The sequence below is a fragment of the Aquarana catesbeiana genome, linkage group LG05, assembly GCF_042186555.1.
Source record: "Aquarana catesbeiana isolate 2022-GZ linkage group LG05, ASM4218655v1, whole genome shotgun sequence".
Lineage (NCBI taxonomy): Eukaryota > Metazoa > Chordata > Amphibia > Anura > Ranidae > Aquarana > Aquarana catesbeiana.
Window position 1 is genome coordinate 225873791 of NC_133328.1, and position 22530 is coordinate 225896320.

The 22530-nt window shown below is 45.2% G+C and overlaps 1 protein-coding gene and 1 long non-coding RNA gene across 4 annotated transcripts in view; one reads left to right on the plus strand and one right to left on the minus strand.

Moving 5' to 3' along the window:
• LOC141144676 (uncharacterized) overlaps positions 1-9573 on the minus strand; it is a 71901-nt gene extending 62328 nt beyond the window's left edge. Inside the window, exon 1 of the long non-coding RNA XR_012244438.1 lies at positions 9394-9573. This is a non-coding gene — a long non-coding RNA (uncharacterized lncRNA). The remainder of the gene's footprint in view (positions 1-9393) is intronic.
• Positions 1-22530, plus strand: part of COBL (cordon-bleu WH2 repeat protein) — a 586035-nt gene that overhangs the window by 220086 nt on the left and 343419 nt on the right. For all 3 annotated transcript variants that reach the window (XM_073630596.1, XM_073630595.1, XM_073630597.1), the window contains one exon: positions 20840-20934. In XM_073630596.1, coding sequence (XP_073486697.1) covers positions 20840-20934 — 95 coding nt within the window. The remainder of the gene's footprint in view (positions 1-20839; positions 20935-22530) is intronic.

A 22530-nucleotide genomic window follows, 5' to 3' on the forward strand; every position in this document is an offset into this window, starting at 1 on the left:
GAAGCCGGAATGGGATCGGGGGGATGGATGGAGACGGGATGGGATCAGGGGGGATGGATGAAGCCGGGTTGGGATCAGGGGGGATGGATGGAGCCGGAATGGGATCAGGATCAAGGGGGATGGATGCGCGGGTATGGGATCAGGGGGATGGATGAGCGGGTATGGGATCGGTGGGTGGGTGTGTGGAGCTGGATGGGATTGGGGGGTGGATGGAGCCAGAATGGGATTTGGGGGGTGGATGGATCCGAGATAGGATCTTTGATTGGGGGGGGTGAAAGGATATGTGCTAGGGGGTGCTTTGGGAGGGGAGAGGAATTGTGCTGGAGGAGGGGGGTCAAACTTCAAATCTGCCCTCTCCTACTTCTAGTACAAGTCCTCTCCAACCCAAAACAAAGAGCACCCCCTAGCACCTATTCTCTAACCCCCCTAAAAGCACTCCTGGCAGCATAGTTGTTACCTGCCAATGCCCCCAACCACTATGTCCCCCTCCTCTGCAACACTCCTGTTGCATACCTCAGGGCAGGTGCTGTAGCATGATGTTGTCCCTCCACATCCTCGGGTCTTCCTCCCTGCCTGTGTACATGTCAGAGCCAACTCAGCCAAGGAGGAAGCTGCAGTGAGTGCAGCCACGGCCGCGCCGTGTGGAGGACGGTCGGGTCTCGGGCAGCCAGTCTATTTCTACCTCACTCCCTCCTCCCCCACTCTCCCTGCAGATCGCAAAGAGCAGAGGAGAGGAGATCCCGGAAGGGAAGGAGGGAGCCGAGGCTGTGGCACCCCTCTCAATGCGGTGCCAGTCTGAGCCGGGTGTCACCCTCTGGCGGGTGTCACCCGGGTGCGGGCCGCAAACCCCGCACCCCCATAGCAACGCCACTGCACAGTTGATGCATTTAAATAAGGATGAGCTCAGGTGTGTTCGCAAACAGCACGTGCAGAGCCCGCCAGGAAGTCGGCAATGCGGAGCACTAATTACAAGCAGTGAGACATTGTCCCAGTGCCTGGCTGCAGAGATCGGGAAATGTCTCACTGCCTTTGATTAGTGCTGTGCAGTGCCAACTTCCTGGCGGGCTCAGCATGTGCTGTTTGGGAACACGCCTGAGCTCATCCTTACATTTAAACATACACTGTATTGTCAAAAGTATTGGGACACCTGTCCTTACAGGCACGTGAACTTTAATGTCATCGGGCATGCACAATTCTATTATTAACCCCCGAACGGGGACCGATCTGACCCCGAGCGTGGTCGAGTGACATAGCAGGTCCTTCTTCTGGAGCCTGCAGTGCCTATGATGAACATCCCACTGGTCCAATGCCGGGCCTGCGGGACATGTGACGTCCATCATAGGCGCTGCAGGCTCCAGAAGGCGGGAATTACAATGCGGCCGTTGCGCCGTGTCACTGTGAGAAGATCCCCACTTGGCGCTCGAGCGGGCGGCTCTCCTCTCCTCTCCTGTCCTGTCCTGTCATGGCTCTGGCTCTGGCACTGGCTCTGGCTGCCTGGAGTGCATGCTGTCTACTCTCTATTCTACTGTGATTCAGGAGGAGGTCACGTCACCAGAAATCTGGTCAGGTAAGTCAGTGCGTGTCAGTTTGGGTCAGTGTATGTCAGGTAGGTCAGTGTATGTCTTGCTTTGTGCACTGGTGCGCAGTCATGTTGGAACAGGACCCAAAACTGTTCCCACAAAGTTGGAAGCATGAAATTGTCCAAAATGTCTTGGTATGCTGACGCCTTAAAAGTTCTTTTCACTGGAACTAAGGGGCCAAGTCCAACCCCTGAAAAACAACCCCACACCATAATCCCCCTCCACCAAATGATTTGGACCAGTGCATAAAACAAGGTCCATAAAGACATGGATGAGCAAGTTTGGGATGGAGGAACATGACTGGCCTGCACAGAGTCCTGAGAAATGAGACAGATCGCTGCTCCAGGCAGCCAATCCACCAAAAAGGAAGGGCTGGGTGCTAGCTCCGACCCACAACCATGAACATGTAGACCAAGTGGGAAAAATTTGTTGCACACCAACATCCATTCAACAGGTTTATTGAAAGACTGCCACTAGGACTAAAACAACGGACCAAGGAGTGACGATGTTTTTACACATACATTGTGCTTCTTCAAAACCCAGTAACTTGACTGGCCTGCACAGAGTCCTGACCTCAACCTGATAGAACACCTTTGGGATGAATTAGAATGGAGACTGTGAGCCAGGCCTTCTCGTCCACATCAGTGCCTGACCTCACAAATGCATTTCTGGAAGAATGGTCAAACATTCCCAAGGGTTAAAAGCGTCCAAAAGCAGCGCTGCCGAATCGTTTTGCAGGCCCTTCGGCGGCGCTGCCCATTGATTTCAATGGGCAGGGGCGCTTTAGGAGCGATGTATAAACCACTCCTAATGCACCTCAAAGATACTGCTTCCAGGACTTTTTTTTAACCACTTGACCACTGGGCACTTAAACCCCCTTAATAACCAGACCAATTTTCAGCTTTCGATGCTCTCACACTTTGAATGACAATTACTCAGTCATGCAACACTGTACCCAAATGAAATTTTTGTCCTTTTAATCACACAAATAGAGCTTTCTTTTGGTGGTATTTAATCACCGCTGGGTTCTTTATTTTTTGCGCTATAAAAGAAAAAAAGACCGAAAATTCTGTAAAAAAATGCATTTTTCTTTGTTTCTGTTATAAAATTTTGCAAATTAGTAATTTTTTCTTCATATATTTTGGCCAAAATTTATACCGCTACATATCTTTGGTAAAAATAACACAAATCGGTGTATATTATTTGGTCTTTGTGAAAGTTATAGAGTCCACAAGCTATGGTGCCAATCTCTGAAAATTGATCACACCTGCATTACTGACGGCCTATCTCATTTCTTGAGACCCTAACATGCCAGAAAAGTACAAATACCCCCCAAATGACCCCTTTTTGGAAAGAAGACATTCCAAGGTATTTAGAAAGATGCATGATGAGTTTTTTGAAGTTGTCATTTTTTCCCACAATTCTTTGCAAAATCAAGATTTATTTTTTTTCTTTTTTTTTTTTCACAAAATTGTCATATTAGCAGGTTATTTCTCACACACAGCATATGCATACCACAAATTACACCCCAAAACACATTCTGCTATTACTCCCGAGTATGGCGATACCACATGTGTGAGGCTTTTACACAGCGTGGCCACATACAGAGGCCCAACATGCAGGGAGCACATTCAGGCATTCTAGGAGCACCCAGGCCAATTCTGACATTTCTCTCCTACATGTAAAAATCATAATTTATTTGCTAGAAAATTACATAGAACCCCAAAACATTATATATATTTTCTTAGCAAAGACCCTAGAGAATACAATGGCGGTTGTTGCAACCTTTTTATCTCGCACGGTATTTGCGCAGCAATTTTTCGAACGCGTTTAAAAAAACAAAAAAAAACAGTTTTGTGCTTTAAAAAAAAAAACAAAACAGTAAAGTTAGCCCAATGTTTTTGCATAATGTGAAAGATGAAGTTACGCTGAGTAAATAAACACCTAACATGTCACCCTTCAAAATTACACGCGCTCGTGGAATGGCGCCAAACTTCGCTACTTAAAAATCCCCATAGGAGACGTTTTAAAATTTTTTACTGGTTACATGTTGTGAGTTACAGAGGAGGTCTAGGGCCAAAATTACTGCTCTTGCTCTACCAATCGCAGCGATACCTCACATGTGTGGTTTGAACACCATTTTCATATGTGGGCGCAACTTACGTATGCGTTCGCTTCTGCATGCGAGCACACGGGGACACGGGGAAATTTTTTTTTTTTTTTTTTTATTGTTCATCTTGCTTTATTTATTTTAGTTTGAGGCTTTTTTCCAAAAAATTAATTTTTTGATCACTTTTATTTCTATTACAAGTAATGTAAACATCCCCTGTAATAGGAATATGGCATGACAGGTCCTCTTTACAGTGAGATATGGGGTCAATAAGACCCCACATCTCACCTCTGGGCTGGGAAGCCTGAAATAAAAAAAAAAAAGATCCTGGCTTCGATCGTAGCGGTGAGTGGGTAGAAGCACCTGAGGGCGGCGAGGGGGACATCCCCTCTCGCCTCCCGTAAGAACGATCAAGCAGCGGAACAGCCGCTATGATCATTCTCATGGTGTAGGGAATCACCGGCTGAAAAAGCTGATATCTGAATGATGCCTGTAGCTGCACCCATCATTTAGATATCCCTGCACAAATTCAAGGACGTCTTATGATGGCCAGCGGGCGGGAAGTGGTTAAAACACATTTTTTTAACACGAAGTTGTCCATTTATACAATATTTCTAACACGTAGCATGTACATACCAAAAATGACACCCAAAAAAAAGATTCTCCTAATCCTCCTGAGTACGGCGATATCACATGTGTGAGACTTCCACAGCCTGGCCACATACAGAGGCCGAGTACAGCCGAGTACGGCAGAGTATGACTGAGTATAGCCGAGCATGGCTGAGCATGGATGGTTATCACTGAGTATTGCAGAGTATGACTGGGTATGGTGGGGTATTGCAGAGTATTGCAGAGTATTGCGGGTCATTGCAGAGTATTGCGGGTCATTGCAGAGTATTGCGGGGTATTGCAGAGTATTGCACAGGGTATTGCAGAGTACTGCACAGGGAATTGCAGAGTATTGCACTGGGTATTGCAGAGTATTGCACAAGGAATTGCAGAGCATGGGGGGATGCCTGAGCATGGAGGGATGGATGTGACTGTACATGTCACAGAGCAGCGCTGTGGGCACTACACATCCAGCCCACAGCGCGGCTCCCATCCGATCTCTCCCCCTCTGTATCAATCGGTACAGAGAGGGGAGGGAGGAACCGGCTTCATGATATGACGCTGGTTTGTTTACATGTGATCTCTCCGTCATTTGACGGAGCGATCACATGGTAAACGGCCGCGATAAGTGGCCATTTACCGTGATCCAGATGTTCCCGTGTGCGCGCCCCAGGGGGCGCGCGGGAGCAGTTTTCTGGAATCACGTCATATGACGTGATCCCAGAGTTATCCAACCGCCCTGCAGCTGTCATTTGGCTATGGGACGGTTGGCAACTGGCTAATGTCCTGCAAGCGCACCACTCCAGTGTGAAAGCCCTCGGGCTTTCACACTGGAGTGACAGGAGAGGCGCTTTGCAGGTGCTATTTTTAGCGCTATAACGCCTGTAAAGTGCCTCAATGTGAAAGTAGCCTTACTGTTCTCTTTCAATCTACAGCCAGCTATGATTTTCTGGCGGCACAGTGGTGTAGTGGTAGCACTCTCGCCTAGCAGTAAGAAAGGTCACTGGTTCAAATCCCAACCACGACACTACCTGCTTGGAGTTTGCATGTTCTCCCTGTGTCTGCGTGGGTTTCCTCCGGGTACTCCGGTTTCCTCCCACACTCCAAAGACATGCTGGTAGGTTAATTGGATCCTGTCTAAATTGCCCCTAGTATGTATGAATGTGAGTTAGGGACCTTAGATTGTAAGCTCCTTGAGGGTAGGGACTGATGTGAATGTACAATGTATATGTAAAAAGCGCTGCGTAAATTGACGGCGCTATATAAGTACCTGAAATAAATAAATAAAAAAAAAAAGAAAAAAAAAAAAAACTGTGTACAGAACATAAAAAAAGTTATTGGTTTATTGCTTTTCTGAACTGTTTCTATTTTTAGTTCAACATAAGGACTAATCATGGTATTATAGCAGGTAGACCCCCCCCCCCCCATTTATCACTTTAACCCCAACAGCCTCCGCCAGTCATTGATAGGATAAATTAGCAACTTTCGACTTGCATATAACAGATGTTCACTTTGCTTACTATGGCAGTTATTTGAATTGTTTTATTGCCCTCTGCTGTCCAAACAGGGTAGTAGTTATGTAGCACCAACTACATTATTTACAGTATATGCTTGTCATATGATCATTAAAGCTGACCTTTTATGAAAATGGAAGGTCCACTCAAAGTCACTGACCTCAAAGTCAAATTGCATGCAAAGTTGATTTAAAAATAAATCTTTTGTTAAAAAAAACTAAACTTGGCCCAAGCTTCCAATGCTTCTTAGAGGATCTGGTGATGTCACTGTGCCTCACTGCTGCCTCCTGAGATAGTTGGATGCTCATAATCCCACAAACATACTCTCCTGCAATGGGCTGGATTTAGAGCCCTCAGGTATCCCCAAAGGCAGGGGTAAGTCATGTGATATCAGTGCGATACATTACACCCTTAAATAGTACTAACTGGAAAAGAACCAGGGCACCCAACTGCTTAAAACCTCCTAGTTGTTTGTAGCCTACTGCTTCCATTGCTGAAGCACGGTGAGCATGGTGAGAGTGCTGGCCAGGTAGACCTAATCCCACACACTGTTGGCACAATTTTATGTAGAGAGGGTCATCGCACAACATAGAAGTATCAACAAGTTGAAGACCCTTTCAGCATGATACCTCTTTAAATCTATAGGGAGATGTGACGTGCAGATTGGGGTAAATTAGGTAAATATTTATTTGATGGTGCACACATTGGTTTCACTTGTAGCCAGCCATTGTAATGAATATGGAAGCAGATTTGTGTTCAACTGCACACTGTTAAGTGTGCTGATTAGCCAAATAATGAATAACAAATACATTTACATATCTCTAGTTATTTATTTATTTTTTGAACAGCTGCTCTAGAAAGGGAATAGTAATAGCAAGGTTGATTTATACAGCCTGGTAGAAAGTTAAGACCTTTTGAAGTTCCTGTTTTGTTAGTGGTGGAACTTGGAAAAGGAAGGCTTGAAACGGATTTCTTGTAAAAACAACACCTCCATTTTTTGTTTATGACATTAGATACCCCACTCCTTTGTACATATTTAGTGGTGGGGCCTGGGAGGTGTCACTCTGCGTATGTGAGCAATGGGAGCAGATCGTGTCAGCTGATTTTATTTTTCCAGTGGATTAGTAGCCATAATTTATTGTGGTTGATTTGGGCCTGCATCACTGGACAACATGATTAACGATGAATGTACTTTGTAGGACCTTTTTTTTTTTTTTATTAATTTACTTGTCAAAAAGTGTGGTGTCATTTACTATTTGCATTTTGTTTGTGAATGAGTAGGGGGCATTATCTGGAAGGGGGCTTGTATGGAAGGGTCTGGTATACAACATCAACATCATATTTTGTTTTTGCTTTTTGGATGGGGTACCCCTTGACATTCACACCTCATCAAGGATAAGGGTCTGGTATGTATTTTTGGGGCAAACCCATTCAGCTTTTTTTCTTCATTGGGTCACCCATCAACATCTATACCAGTCCTTGCCTAGGATATGGATTTGGTAAAGATGAAGGGAATCCCCAGCCACTTTGAATGCAAACAGAAGGAAGCAGCCAAAGCTGTCATTTACTAGCAAATTAAACTGTATTCTTACCAGTGGCGGCTGGTGCTCAAAATTTTTGGGGGGGGCGCAAACAAACTGAAAATAAAAAATCATCAATTGCAGCCACTGTGCCCATCAAACGCAGCTACTGTGCCATCAAACGCAGCTACTGTGCCTATCAATTGCCACCACTGTGCCATCAAACGCAGCCACTGTGCCCATCAAATGCATCCACTTCCCATCAAGCGCAGCCACTGTGCCCATCAAACACAGCCACTGTACCTATCAAATGCATCTAATGTGCCATCAAACGCAGCCACTGTGCCATCAAACGCAGCCACTGTGCCCATCAAACGCAGCTATTGTGCCATCAACTGCAGCTACTGTGCCCATCAGTTGCCGCCACTGTGCCATCAAACGCCGCCATTGTGCCCATCAAATGCATCCACTGTGCCCATCAAGCACAGCCACTGTGCCCATCAAACGCAGCCACTGTGCCCATCAAACGCAGCCACTGTGCCCATCAAATGCAGCCACTGTGCCCATCAAACGCATCCACTGTGCCCATCAAGCGCAGCCACTGTGCCCATCAAGCGCAGCCACTGTGCCCATCAAACGCATCCACTGTGCCATCAAATGCAGCCACTGTGTCCATCAAACGCAGCCACTGTGCCCATCAAGCGCAGCCACTGTGCTCAACAAATGCAGCCACTGTGCTCATCAAACGCAGCCACTGTGACCATCAAACACAGCCACTGTGCCATCAAACGCAGCTACTGTGCCCATCAATTGCCGCCACTGTGCCATCAAACGCAGCCACTGTGCCCATCAAACGCATCCACTGCCCATCAATCGCAGCCACTGTGCCCATCAAACACAGCCACTGTACCCATCAAATGCATCCAATGTGCCATCAAATGCAGCTACTGTGCCCATCAAACGCAGCTACTATGCCCATCAATTGCCGCCACTGTACCATCAAACACAGCCACTGTGCCCATCAAACGCATCCACTGTGCCCATCAAGCGCAGCCACTGTGCTCATCAAATGCATCCACTGTGCCATCAAACTCAGTCACTGTGCCCATCAAACACAGCCACTGTGCCCATCAAGTGCAGCCACTGTGCCCATTAAACGCAGCCACTGTGCCCATCAAACGCAGCCACTGTGCTCATCAAACGCAGCCACTGTGCCCATCAAACGCATCTAATGTTCCATCAAACGCAGCCACTGTGCCATCAAACGCAGCCACTGTGCCCATCAAACGCAGCTACTTTGCCATCAAGCGCAGCCACTGTGCCCATCAAACGCAGCCACTGTGCCCATCAAACGTATCCACTGTGCCATCAAACGCAGCCACTGTGCCCATCAAACGCATCCACTGTGCCATCAAACGCAGCCACTGTGCCCATCAAGCGCAGCCACTGTGCCCATCAAACGTAGCTACTGTGCCCATCAAGCGCAGCCACTGTGCCCATCAAACGCAGCCACTGTGCTCATCAAACGCAGCCACTGTGCCCATCAAACGCATCCACTGTGCCATCAAATGCAGCCACTATGCCCATCAAACACAGCCATTGTACCCATCAATGGCTGCCAGTGTGCCCATCAAATGCTGCCAGTGTGCCCATCAATTGCCGCTGTGTCAGGGACTGTGTACTGTGATATGCTGTGTATACAGTGGGGGAGGGGTCTCTTAGCATGCAGTCAGCGTTCTCCCATGTCTCAGTGTAGCGCACACACACAGGCAGACATGTACAACCCCCCTCTCCTCCTCTCCTCCTCTCCTAAGGACTTGTTCAAGGTCCCCTCACAGCCAGGTATGAGTCTTCCAGCACAGCCACACATTCCAAGCAGGGAGGTTGGGGAGAGTAGGGGAAGTGGAGAAAGTGAGAAAGTAAGAAGCTGCCCACACATTGCTGGCTTTATTGTCTCACCTCTCTATAGACACACGGTGCACTTGTTCCCCGATCCCTTACTCTGCAGTCTTATCTGTCCTCTATGTAGAGGGCAAAGGCTGGCAGTTTCACACACTTACTGTGATGATGATTGTGACATCCGCTGCAGCTGGCTGCTCCAGGGGAATTCAGCCCCATGTTGTAAAGGGTCAGCAATCCCAAGGGAGGTGAATAGGCAAAAACTCCAGCGAGATACTGGCAACGGTCTCTTATTGTCCACAGCACACTAGCGTAGTGAACTGGGAAACCGGAAGTGGTGAATTGACAAAGCACCGCCCACCATTCTCTGGTCCCTGCCAATAGGAATAATGCACTAGCGGACGGAGACAAATCACTGTAGAGTGGGGAGTGTTTAGGGCGCATCGAGTGCGCCCTACACACATCCTAAACATGGGCAAATCAGCTTCCCAGCCTGCAATTAGCTTATTGCAGGCTGGGAAGCTTCCCATAGACCGCCACATGTCCGGTGCCTGGTCACTCTTAAAGTGACATTTTTTTTTTTTTTTTTAACAGCTAGGGGGGTGGCGCCCGTGCACCCCCAATGGACGGGCCGCCACTCATTTTTACTTTTGTAAATTATGTTTTTCTGCAGTAGTTTGTATACATTGTACAGATGCACCACTTCACATGCAGGTTAAGGGCATCTCCCAAGCATGCTATTTAAATAATTTTTCCGTGTTTTTTTGCAAATACTTATTAAGTTTGAAAAATGTTATAATGTACAAAACAGAGCCTCCTGGGCATACCCTGGCTCAATGTTCATAGTACAGATAAAAACAAACTGCAGGGTAGCAATCTACAATTAAACAACAACAGCCTATTCATTTTGAGTATTAAATGGTTCACTTGAAACATTATTAAAATTGCTGCTCCCCATCAAAATGAAACATTTTTTTGCTTTGATACATGTTCCCCAGGGTAGTTCCTAGTTACTCATTTGCTTGGCACTTATATGCCTATTAGCCTACAAAATGGTCATTACTGGATTTTGAAAATTTGCTCCTATTGACTTCAAGGGGTTTGGATTCAGCACTTGAACTTCAGTAAAGTCTGTCAATCTCGCCTTGAATTGAACCCAGGCACCTTTGCTTCATCCCTAGTACTGCCATTACCTATCAAAGAGTCCTCACTTGAGAAGGCTATGTACTTTGTAAGGTTTTCTGATTGAATATCAATGGTTGCATCCTACTGTAGAGGAAAATACTACAAAAAAATGAACAGCCTAAGTTCTGAACTCTTGGGTTCAGACACACATCAGTAGTATAATAACATAAAATTAGTATTACTAATAAAGAAACAAGCTTTCGGGATAACTTAAATCCCTTGTCTCTAAAAACTTGCCTCTTTAATAACTTCTAAGTTAGCCAATAAAGGGTATCACTTAAACGCCAAACTTTCTGCATTAATTGATGGCTAGCATGGTACAACGCTGTTCTACTAATACAATTAAAGTAAAGCAGTTAGTAAAACTTGTATCGGCATTCTCTAAAGGGGCTTATTTCTCATCTTTATTGTATTTTGTAAAGCCTAAAGGTCTCTTTATTTACTCTGTAAGACCATACAGAGCTGTGACAGTAGCTCTGCTTGAGAAAAATACACAATACTAGATACCCTCACACAGTACAATTTGTTTTCAAGCATCCACTAATGTGACCATTGTCCTAGGCAAAGTGAATTTAAAGTGATTCTAAAGTCAAAAACATCCCATTAATCCCCCCCCCCCCGCCAACACTTACCTGAGTTCTCTATTGATCCAGCGCTGTGCCCCGCTGCAGGTCTTCTCTCCCCTCGTCCTGCTCTCACAGACTTCACTGAGAGCAGAAGGAGCCAATGGCGTGAGTCAGATTCAGTGAGGAGGGAGAGGTGGGCTGGATCGAGCCGCACAGTTTGGTCAGGGAGCACGCCCTCACGTGTGCCCCCATAGCACACAGCTTGCCATGGAGGCACATACAGAATAGGAGGAGTAAAAAGCATTGGAAGGGGACCCAGAAGAGGGGGTAAGGGACCGCACTGTGCAATATAAGTGCACAAAGTGGGTATAATATAAACCTGTTTATTATTTTAATTAAAAAAAATATCCTTTATAAACACTTTAAGGAGCCTAGCCGCAGCTATGGGAATATTTTTGTACAGACATTACATTATGGATAATTGCAGAGAGTTTGAAGTTTATGTGGTACACTTTACTGGCTAACTTAAGTTGTTAACCACTTCTGGAACAGCAAGTTACACTCCTGTCCAGACCATTTTCAGTACTGCGATAGCTTGAATGATGAAAGCTTTATCATGCAACACTGTATCCAAATTCATTTTATATAATTTTTTGAGACCGAGCCTTCTTTTGGAGGTGTTTAATAACCACTGGTGTTTGTTTTAATTTTTACTATAGAAATGAAAAAGAGCAAACATTTTTCCCTTCTCGTCATTCAGGACAGCCACAATAGAGATATAGTCTCCTCCCCTTCCTCTGGAAACACTGCGCCAGCCCATAAATTCTCTCCTCCCCTGCCGGACCTCAGTTATTAGTGTTTCCTCCGGTGGGGAGACACTGTGCTTAGGAACCAGGCCGGGTGCAGTCAGGGAGATTGTGGCCATTTTCTTTAAAGAACATCCCTAGGGAAGCAGGGGCTTCCAGGATAAAGAGTAGCGGTACATACCGCAGCTGAAGCCACCCCTTCCTTGCCGAGCGCAGCATCGGGTCGCGGGGGACCCCTATCACGTCCACAGGGCCGCAGCATGGAGACAGTCCGCTCTCCCTGTGCTCTGTACAGGCCGCAAAATTTGGAACCAGCGGGCCGGACAACGGGTGACGTCATTTCCGGCGGGGGGGGCGGGGGGGGGGGGGACGTGGACGTTTTCCCTTTGACCCGCGACAGCGTGAGACTCTACACAGGCAACCACCTGCAGTCATGTCTGAGGCAGATGCTGCTACTCATACGGACGTTATCTCCAGCCTTCCAAAGGTAAGAGTTCCCTGGGGAGGGGTCCTCTCTATCTAAGGATTGCTCCCCCTCATGTATGGTTCCTTACTTAGAGGAGGGGCAGACCCCCTGGGTGGTCAGGGGGTGGGGTGTGTGCTCAGTTCCCTAAAGGTGGATCTGGTACACTCCCAGGGTTGTTTCCACTTAACATGCTGAATGTAATATGTGGTTTTTTGTATGTAATTTCAGAAATCTACAGAAAAAACAAAGTCCACTCATGTCTCTAAAAGGAAGTGTGCCTCTTGTAGAGACAGTTTAGGGGAAGCATGGACCAAGGTTTTGTGTAAAGAGTGCATAGACTCCCTGGTTAAGGAAAGGGAATCTGAGCAGCAGTCTGGTTTGGCAGCTTCTGTGAAAGAGCTGTCATCCACCTTTTCATCTTTTAAAACATTTTTTGAGATGTTTCAGCTTCCCTCTAAACCCATTCAGCAGGACACAACCCCGCCTCATGCTCAGGGCTCTGCACCTGCCAGATCTACTAATATAGTTATGGCAGAGGAGATATCAGGCCCTTCCGGGGTGGAGCTGAGGCAACCGGATAGTGGCACGTCTGACTTCCATGAGGAATCAGAAGGGGAAGACCACGACGGGGAGTCCAGGAAAATCTCCAGGTATAAATTGTCCCTGGATGAGGTGGAAGATCTCTTAGGGGCAATATATACAACCCTCGGTATACACGAGGATAAAAAACCCCTATCTCTACATGACCTTATTTATAAGGGCTTGGGAGATCAAAAAAGAAAAGTTTTTCCAGTACATGAAGTTCTGGTGGAAACAATTAAAAAGGAGTGGCAGGATCCTGAGAGGAAACCCTTTTTTTCTAGCTCTCTTAAAAGAAGGTTCCCGTTTTCAGAGGATCCAGCGTCCATTTGGAATAAAAATCCAAAATTGGACGCCGCCTTCTCTCAGGTCTCTAGACGGTCTTAGACCGTACAGCGGACAAAAAGAAGTCCTTTCCGCTTAAGCGGAAAGCCCCAGCTCAGACAAAGAAGGGGTTTCGTCTGAAAAAAGGCAAGGAATCTCCCAAACAAGGGAAGAAAACTTGGGGCCAAAGAGGCAAGGGCAGAGGAGGGGCGATTTTTCGCCCTCCTGAGAAAGCCGGTAAAGATCAATGACTCTCTAGGGATGGTGGGAGGAAGACTGGGGGCCTTCCTTCCACAGTGGGAGACCATCTCCCCCAATCGATTCATCCTGGGGGTCATAAGAAAGGGGTATCTCTTGGAATTCTCAAGGCCCCCCCCACAAAGGTTCCTTGTTACGCAGCTTTCCAGCTGCACAGCAAGGGCCGAAGCTTTGGTAGACGCCCTGAAGGAACTGGAGATTCAGAACGTAGTTCACAGAGTACCAAAGGGGCAGGAAGGAGAGGGGTTTTATTCCCACGTATTTGTGGTGAAAAAACCCTCAGGTTAATTCAGATTGATTCTGAATTTAAAACCCTTAAACAGGTCAATTTGCTACAAAAGATTCCGCATGGAGTCAATTTTTACGGTCAGGGCCCTGTTACCACACAATTGTTTCATGGTGTCTCTGGACCTCAGAGACGCGTATTTACACGTCCCTATCGCAGAAACTTCCCAAAAGTTTCTCCGTTTAGCAATAGACCTGCAGGGTACAATACTGCATCTGCAGTTTCAGGCACTGCCTTTCGGGCTATCCTCCTCGCCCCGCATATTCACAAAGGTACTGGCAGAGCCGTTGGCCTTCCTGCGACTCCAGGGGGTGTCAGTTATAGCCTATCTGGACGACCTGCTCCTATTTGCAGTATCCCCAGAACAGTTGATCAAGGACCTCAATCTAACAAAGAGGGTACTAACAGGTTTGGGGTGGCTGCTGAACTTAGAAAAGTCCAGTCTCATTCCCTCACAGAGCATTATGTACCTGGGGTACCTGCTGGACACTACGCTTTTGAGAGTATTCCTTCCAAGGGAAAAAATTCTAAAGCTGGACAGAGCAGTTTTCTCCCTCCAGTGCAACCATCTGGTGTCCAAAAGGTCCATAATGTCAACGCTAGGCCTTCTAACTTCTACTCTTCCAGCAGTGCAGTGGGCAGGATTACATTTTCGTCCCCTGCAGTCATATGTACTAAGAGTATGGGACCACAGTCAGAGGGATCTAGACACCTTAGTACAGGTTCCCCATCAAATAAAGAGATCTCTTTGGTGGTGGAGGAAGGAAGTGAACTTGTCACAGGGACATCTGTGGCTTATCCCAGTCCCGCAGAACGTAACCACGGATGCAAGTGGCAAAGGCTGGGGGGCACATCTGGGATCCCTTCTAGCGCAGGGCACGTAGAAGGGCGACGAACTTAAAAGATCATCCAACTGGAAAGAGCTGAGGGCAGTGGGCCTAGCCCTCAGATTTTTCAAAAAGGAACTCCAGGGCCACCATATACAGGTACGGTCGGACAACTCATCCACCATGGCCTATATAAACAAGCAGGGAGGCAACAGGAGCGGAAGTCTGCTGGCCCTAGCAAATGACATTCTAAGCTGGGCCGAGTCCAACACTCTCTCACTCTCAGTGGTTTTTTTGAGAGGGGAGAGGAATGTAATCGCAGATTTCCTCAGCCGGAGGAGTCTAAGGGAAGGAGATTGGGCCCTCAACCAGGAGGTTTTCAATCTCATATCCGAGAAATGGGGACCCCCGGAAGTGGACCTTTTCTCTTCAAAAGACAACACGAAAACCCCCTGTTTCTTCTCCCTAAACGCAGGGGAAGGAGCACTGGGGGTGGACGCTTTAACTCAGAATTGGCATTTCAGGACATGCTATGCCTTCCCTCCTCCTGGGCTATTACCGGCAGTTCTGAGGAAGTTTCAACTAGAGAGCACCTCTCTCATTTTAGTAGCTCCACATTGGCCGAAAAGGGCATGGTTTTCTATCCTCAGTCAGTTAGCAGCGGAGCCGCCCCTATTCCTTCCACCTCGAAAGGATCTTCTTTCGCAGGGTCCAGTCCTCTGCCCACAGGTGCAGCAGTGGAGACTAGCGGCCTGGTTACTGAGGAGGGTATATTAAAATCTAAGGGATTTTCACAGAACTGAATTTCCACCCTCCTCAACAGTAGGAAAAAGGAGACGCGTAGGATTTACAAAAAGGTCTGGCTCCTTTTCAACAAATGGTGCATAGAAAGCTCCTTCTCGGTGCAGAGTCCCGTAGCTGTGTTGGAGTTTCTGCAGTGTGGAGCAGACAAGGGTTTATCTGTAGGCACCCTTAAAAGTCAGGTTTCAGCACTCAGTTCTTATCTGGAGAAGTCTTTAGCTACCAATCCATGGGTGGTCAGATTCTTTAGGGCACTGTCAAGACAGAGACCTACCCGAGGTCCACCCTTTCCCGGGTGAGACCTATCTCTAGTGTTACAGAGTCTTACGGGAATTCCCTTTGAGCCATTGGACAACTGCTTCTTAAAGGAGCTTACCTTAAAAACAGTGTTTTTAGTAGCAGTGACAACTGCCAGGAGAGTCAGCGAAATTGAGGCATTATCAATTAGACCTCCTTTTTGTGTTATTTTGCCAGACAGGATAGTCCTTAAGACTGATCCAGCTTTTTTGCCCAAGGTGGCGTCAGGCTTTCATAGAAGCCAGGAAATAGTCCTACCCTCGTTTTGTCCCAATCCCTCAGGAGAAAGGGAACTAAAATTTCATTTTTTAGATGTAAGGAGGTGTATCCTACAATACCTAGAGATGACTAAAACAATAAGGAAGTCTGATTCTCTATTTATTTTGTTTCTGGGGCCAGGAAGGGTCTCAGAGCTTCCCGGCGCACGATTGCCAGATGGCTTAGATTAGCTATTAGGCAGGCATATTCTTTAGCAGGGAAGGAGATCCCTAAAGGCATAAAGGCACACTCCACCAGAGCAGTGGCAACTTCCCAGGCAGAGAAGGCTGGAGCAACGCCAGAGCAAATATGCAAGGCAGCGACATGGTCCAGCTACTCCACTTTCGTTAGACATTACAGAGTGGACCTGGTGGCGGCAGGTGAGCAGGCTTTTGGGCGAAAAGTTCTGCAAGCTGTAGTCCCACCCTAATTGGTAAGTGCTCGATTATCCTCTCTATTGTGGCTGTCCTGAATGACGAGAAGGGAAAATTAAAGTTACGTACCGGTAACGTCTTTTCCTGTAGTCTTTCAGGACAGCCCTAGTTACCCACCCTAAGCTTGGGGGGGTCTTATTAAAGACCAGAACGCAATATGATAATGATATTGAATGGTATGTTATTAATGTGTTCTTGTGTCTCCCCAGCTGGCCGGAGGTGCTCTTGAAAAAACTGAGGTCTGGCAGGGGAGGAGAGAATTTATGGGCTGGCGCAGTGTTTCCAGAGGAAGGGGAGGAGACTATCTCTCTATTGTGGCTGTCCTGAAAGACTACAGGAAAAGACGTTACCGGTGCGTAACTTTAATTTTTTTAAATGTTTTCCATACTTTTTTTGAAGAAAAAAAATAATAAAAATTCCAGAACAGTACTACGAACACCTTCAAAATGACCTCTTTTTAGAAAGTCGACATCCCAAAGTAATCTCATTTTTTGACATAGTTTTATCAGAAATGAAAAAAAACATGCTGGTATTGAGGTTGTTAAAAAACTTAAGGTGCATTTAACCTTTAAAAATCACCCATTAAAGCCAAGTGCAAGTCTTTTATTGGTGGAGGAAAGTTGAAAAATGTAAAGGTTGAAATTGTGTTGTGTTTTATTGACTAGGTCATAAACAAACTCAAACCATTTTAGCCTCTTCAAAACAATCACAATTATTGGTAGTCAGTGGCAGTGACATTATCCAGTTTAACCAATTTAAAATCTAAACTGTTTCAGTTCCTTCTAGGCTATTCTTCAGTTTTTAGTGCTGTCACACTCGGAATGACAATTACTTAGCCATGCAACCTTGTACCCAAATTAATTTTATATTATTTTTTTTAGACAGATAGAGCTTTCTTTTGGTGATATTTAATCATAAATCATAAACAAAGAAATATAGACAATTTTGAAAAAAAAACTTTTTCTTACTTTTTGTTATAGAATTTTGCAAATAAATGATCTTTCTTCATAAATTTAGGTCAATGTATTTGCTACATGTATTTGGTAAATATAACACAAGTCAGTGTATATTATTTAGTCTGTGTGAAAGTTATTGTGTCTACAAACAGTGGTATATATAAGGATTTCTCAACCAGGGTTCCAGAGGTTCCTAGGGGTTCCTTGAACAATAAGAAATTTCTGCGCCTCTGATAGGTTCCCAATGACATCATTGATCAACTTAGCTCTCTGTAATGGAGGATTTCTTCTCAATGACTACAAGTGTAAGGAGCACTCTTCTCACTGACCATTGCACTAATACAGTGGTCTCCAACTAGTGGTCTGTGGAGAAAATGTTGGTGGTCTCCAGGGGTTCTGGCGCAAATTAACATTGTGGTGCATATGTACCGCCAACTTCTGTTTCCAGTGTTGTTCTCAATGCACGCTGACAATCAATACTGTCAGTGCGCATTGATACCCAATTCCTCCTCTGTAGTTCCAGCTCCTGTGAACTCAGAGGGATGTGCCTGGAGTAGTGTAGAGAGTGGGAGGTGAAGAAGGAGGGGACTTCCAATGGCAGTGTTGATCACAGACTGTGGGAGGGAGCACAGGACTTGAGCACATAGCTGGATCAGGATGTGAGATCCAGTGATGAGTCTGTGTAAGGCAGCAGTGTGTTGAAGAGTGCAGGGGGGGCAGAGAGACAGACATTGTGTATATAAGGCAGCAGTGTGATCTAGGGGGAGGGGGGCAGAGAGCCGGAGCATTGTGTGTATAAGGCATGTGCAATTCATGATAGTGGTTAGCAGGATTCAGAATTGTGATTATAGTTGTCCGTGTGGTCTGAAAAGTTGGCAATCAATGCACTAATGTTTCAGAACAAAAATTAAGTTATATATTTTTTAAACAAAGCTGTCAATCAAGAAGATATTTTTAACACACAGCAAAGGCATACCTAGAGTATGGTGATACCACTTGTGAGACTTTTTCACAGCCTAGCCTCCTAGAGGGGCCCGATATACAATAAGCACCTTCAGGCATTCTAGGGGCATAAATAACACATCTAATTTCCTGGCTACCTGTTAAATTTTTGGTGGCCCTGGAGCACAAGGACAGTAGTGCTGTTTACATTTGGTAGTGCTGTGATTGGACACAAAGATCACATGGTACAGGACCAATTTCATTGGTTCTGTACCATGTCATGTGATCCTCTGTGTCCGGCAACAAACCAGTCACCAGGCTCACGGGTGCATGTTCTGTGAGCTGTGCGAGAGCCTCTGATGCAGGAGAATGTACGAGTACGTCCAGCCGCATCAGCACTGCTCCCATGAGGTCGTATATATCTATTGGCCAGAAGTGAGATGGTTATTGATCTCATCCTCCTCTAAATCTTCAAATTTCTTTTTTTGTTTTGTTTCTCCTATCTGAATTCCTGTTAGATGGTGGCAACATTATTTCTCCATGGTCCCACTTTATATAGAAATGTAGTCACCCTCTCTTGATCCCTCCTGAGATGGACTGGGGGTTATTGACTATGGGATTTGTAGTGTGCATTGAGCAGTGCACATGACTATATGAAGAGAGTGTATGAAAGATGTTACGTGGAAGCAGAAAAACAAAGTCATAAATAATTTCATGAAAAATAGATTACATGACTATTAAGCAGTGGATGTGTATGGATTATTTTTGAAGAATAAGGATATTGTTTAGTGTCACTTTAACCACTTGCTGACCTCACTATAGCAGCTTTACAGCTACAGGGCAGCCGCTCTGTGCAGAATCACGTATATATATACATGATTCTGCACTTCCAGGTAGGGGGCGCGCTGATTCTGCTGATCAGCGAGGAAACACACTAGATATGTAAACAAATATGCAGAGCTCCATCCTGTCAGCAGGGTGTGCTGGATTTTGTTTTCCTGCAAAGCATAGGAAAGTAAACACTAAGACTGGGTTCACACTGCGGCCTCGGGTCCCAGCAGGGGGTCCGGTGCGTCCCGTTTTTGCTTTAATTCGCACCTGAAACCGAGCCAAAGACGCACAGGACCCTTTTCCAATTGACTGTGGCCACCCCTGAGCTGTGTGAACCGGCTTCATTGAGAGCTGGTCACAGTCTCCTGTCATGTAAATTGGATGCGGGGAAACCCACATCCAATTCGCATCAGTGTGAACACTGATTAGGCATGCAGTTAACCCTTTGATCACCCTAGATGTTTAACCCCTTCCCAGCCAGTGTCATTAGTACATGGACAGTGCATATTTTTAGCACTGAGGAATGATTTTTACACACGCCTGCACTCACTTCAAAAAGTCTGAGAAATGAATGGGAACTTATTTTATGTAAATCGCCCTAAACACTATTGGACATTTTGAAATAGTGACCTTAATTTTTGAGCTACAGTGATAGGTTAAATGCAAGAATTGTTGCTTAAAACATGCAATTTTTCAATGCTTTCTGCTCAAGTCAACACTTTTGCTGTAGTTTTAATAAAGGAGGCATTTTTATAATGGCCTACACTCACGTCATATGACCAAAAACAATTTAAGAGAACCCTAATGTTTTTTTTTAATTGCCTTGAGTATACAAAAATGCTCCTTTGTTGAATCAGTTCCTTAAAAAATATATAAACATATTTAAATGACTCCTGCCACAGGCACTCAAAGTGGGTGTAAACCCACTTTGAAAAAAAAAAAACTAACATCTGCAAGACAAAGGCATAATGAGCTAATATGCATAGTATACTAGCTCATTATGTAATACTCACCTGAGATGGAAGCCCTCACTGCGGTGCCCGTACACAGCACCTGCCGGCAACATCACTCCTGGGGGTTACTTCCGGGTATCGCGGCTCCGGCGCTGTGATTGGCAGGAGCCACCAGTAACAGCACACTCACTGAAGCAATGGCACATACGTGCCATTGCTTCAGTTTGCGTCAGTGCGCATGTGCCAATGACGTCGGCACATGTAAATACAGGGAATATCTCCTAAACCGTGCAGGTTTAGGAGATATCCTGGGTAGCTACAGGTAAACCTAATTATAGGCTTACCTGTAGCAAGAAGTGGTCTGTAAGGGTTTATAACCACTTTAAGTAATTATTAACTGAGATATGCCAGTGGAATTTGTATGAAACATATTATATATTGCACCTGTAACTATCTTTAATCATACAGGGGTGGTGGAAGTACTATGATTGAAGGAGAACATTGGTTAGAAACAGTCATGTTACTGCTTGACAACCTTGCATTTCTGCTGTGCACCAATATAATGTAGCTAATCTTTTTACCAAAGTCCAGCCTGTAAACCACAGACACATTTTTTCAACGACTTCTTGCTTTGGCCGCATTTTGTTTTATACTAGTTTCCCTGTAACAAGAGTTTAAGTTGCACAGTAAGGTAAGTCATCTGCCAGTATGTAAATGTACATTGTTACATTAAATAGATACTTTATAACAGGCAACAATACTATTTTAAATAGATATAGCTGAAAAAAATGATAAGTTTGACATTCTTTTTAGTTCACCTTTTCAATATTTGTTTCAGAAAAGAATCGTAAACTTTCCTCAAGTAGTGACACAGCAGAAAGAGAGAAAAAAGGAATTTTGGGATTTTTTCGTAGCCACAAAAAAGGAAACAAGGTAATATATATATATATTTGTATTAATTTAGCATGTTCCTTATATTTTCAGTTGTATGTTAAAACTGATGTCATCTGATAAAACACAAAGGGATTGATTTACTAAAATTGGAGAGTGCAAAATCTGGCACAGCTCTGCATAGAAACCATTTTTTTTTGTTAAAGTTTAATTGAACAACCTGAGGTTAGAAGCTGACTGGTTACCATGCACAGCTGCAGCAGATTTTGCACTCTCCAGTTTTAGTAAATCAACCCCAAAGGGGGAGATCTACTAAAACTGGTGCACACAGAATCTGGTGGAGCTGTGCATGGTAACCAATCGGCTAATAACTTCAGCTTGTTCACCTAAAATTTGGCAATAAAACCTGGAAGCTGATTGGTTACTATGCACAGCAGCACTAAATTCTCTCACATTTTTATTAAGGATTAGTTTCATAGACATTGTGTGTCGATTACATCAAATGTGGAAACTGAAGACTCATAACATAGTCCAAAGTCCATATAAACAATATGGTAACAGGACAGATCTTGACATTGTTATACCAAATAAACATATAATATTCTGTAACATTAAAGTTACTAAAAGAGTAATGTTTAAATGTGGTGGACTCCAGGTAGGAGAGGTCCTTAAGCCTAAAAAAAAACTTCTTGAGAGTCTCTCCACAACTTATTGACACTCATGTAGTTATGTTATATGCATGAGATTTTGTCATTGGTAAATGATAAAAGCAAAAAGAACAAAAACAAGCGAACAATCATCCACTAACATGTGGAACGAGGAGACCGATCTGGGACTAGCAGTAAATAGTGCCACTAGGTTAAGGGGTCGATATCAATTTGCTTCATGAGAATGCTGTATGCTCAAGGAAGCCATGATTTCCATTTCAGATCATAAATATGCATAGTGTCCATGATTGTATGGGAGATTTTCTCCATAAGTTGGATGGCTGACATTCGTCTAAGGACCTGGTCCCAAGGGACCCCAGGGGTGCACCAAAACAGGGCTATACACCAGTGGACCGCACTAAATAATGTGTGGGAAAGTTTTTGATCGTGGGGTGAGGCCCCAGGGATACCTGCGAAAAGCAAGCCCATCTGGTGAGTTATAGTGATCGGTATCCCTGTGATCTCTGCCACTCTTGCTGGGACTCTCTGCTAAAAGTCCCTCAAAGCAATGCAACTCCAAAAAATGTGTAGATGGGTCCCTGGCTCGGGGCATCCTCTAAAGCAGTTCTCAGAAACAGCGGGGAAGAATTTATGTAATTTTGCGGGGGTGTAATACCATCTCGTGTTTAGCTTCATCACTGTTTCTTTAACCGTCACAGACTTTGTACATTTATGCATATTATTAATTCTGACCATCCACTCCTCAGGGGACACCACTTGTCCAGTTTCCACTTCCCAACTAATCATGGCAGAGGATTTATCCGGGAAGCATAAGCCACCCAGATAATCATATAATAATGAGATTGTCCCCTTGCCTTTAGATGTGGGGCCACAGAGACCCTCAAATGTGTTAGTAGGGTTAGTATCTGACCTAGGGAAGTGTGAGTTGTAAAAGTGTGTGATCTGAAGATATTTGTAGAACTCAGGGGGC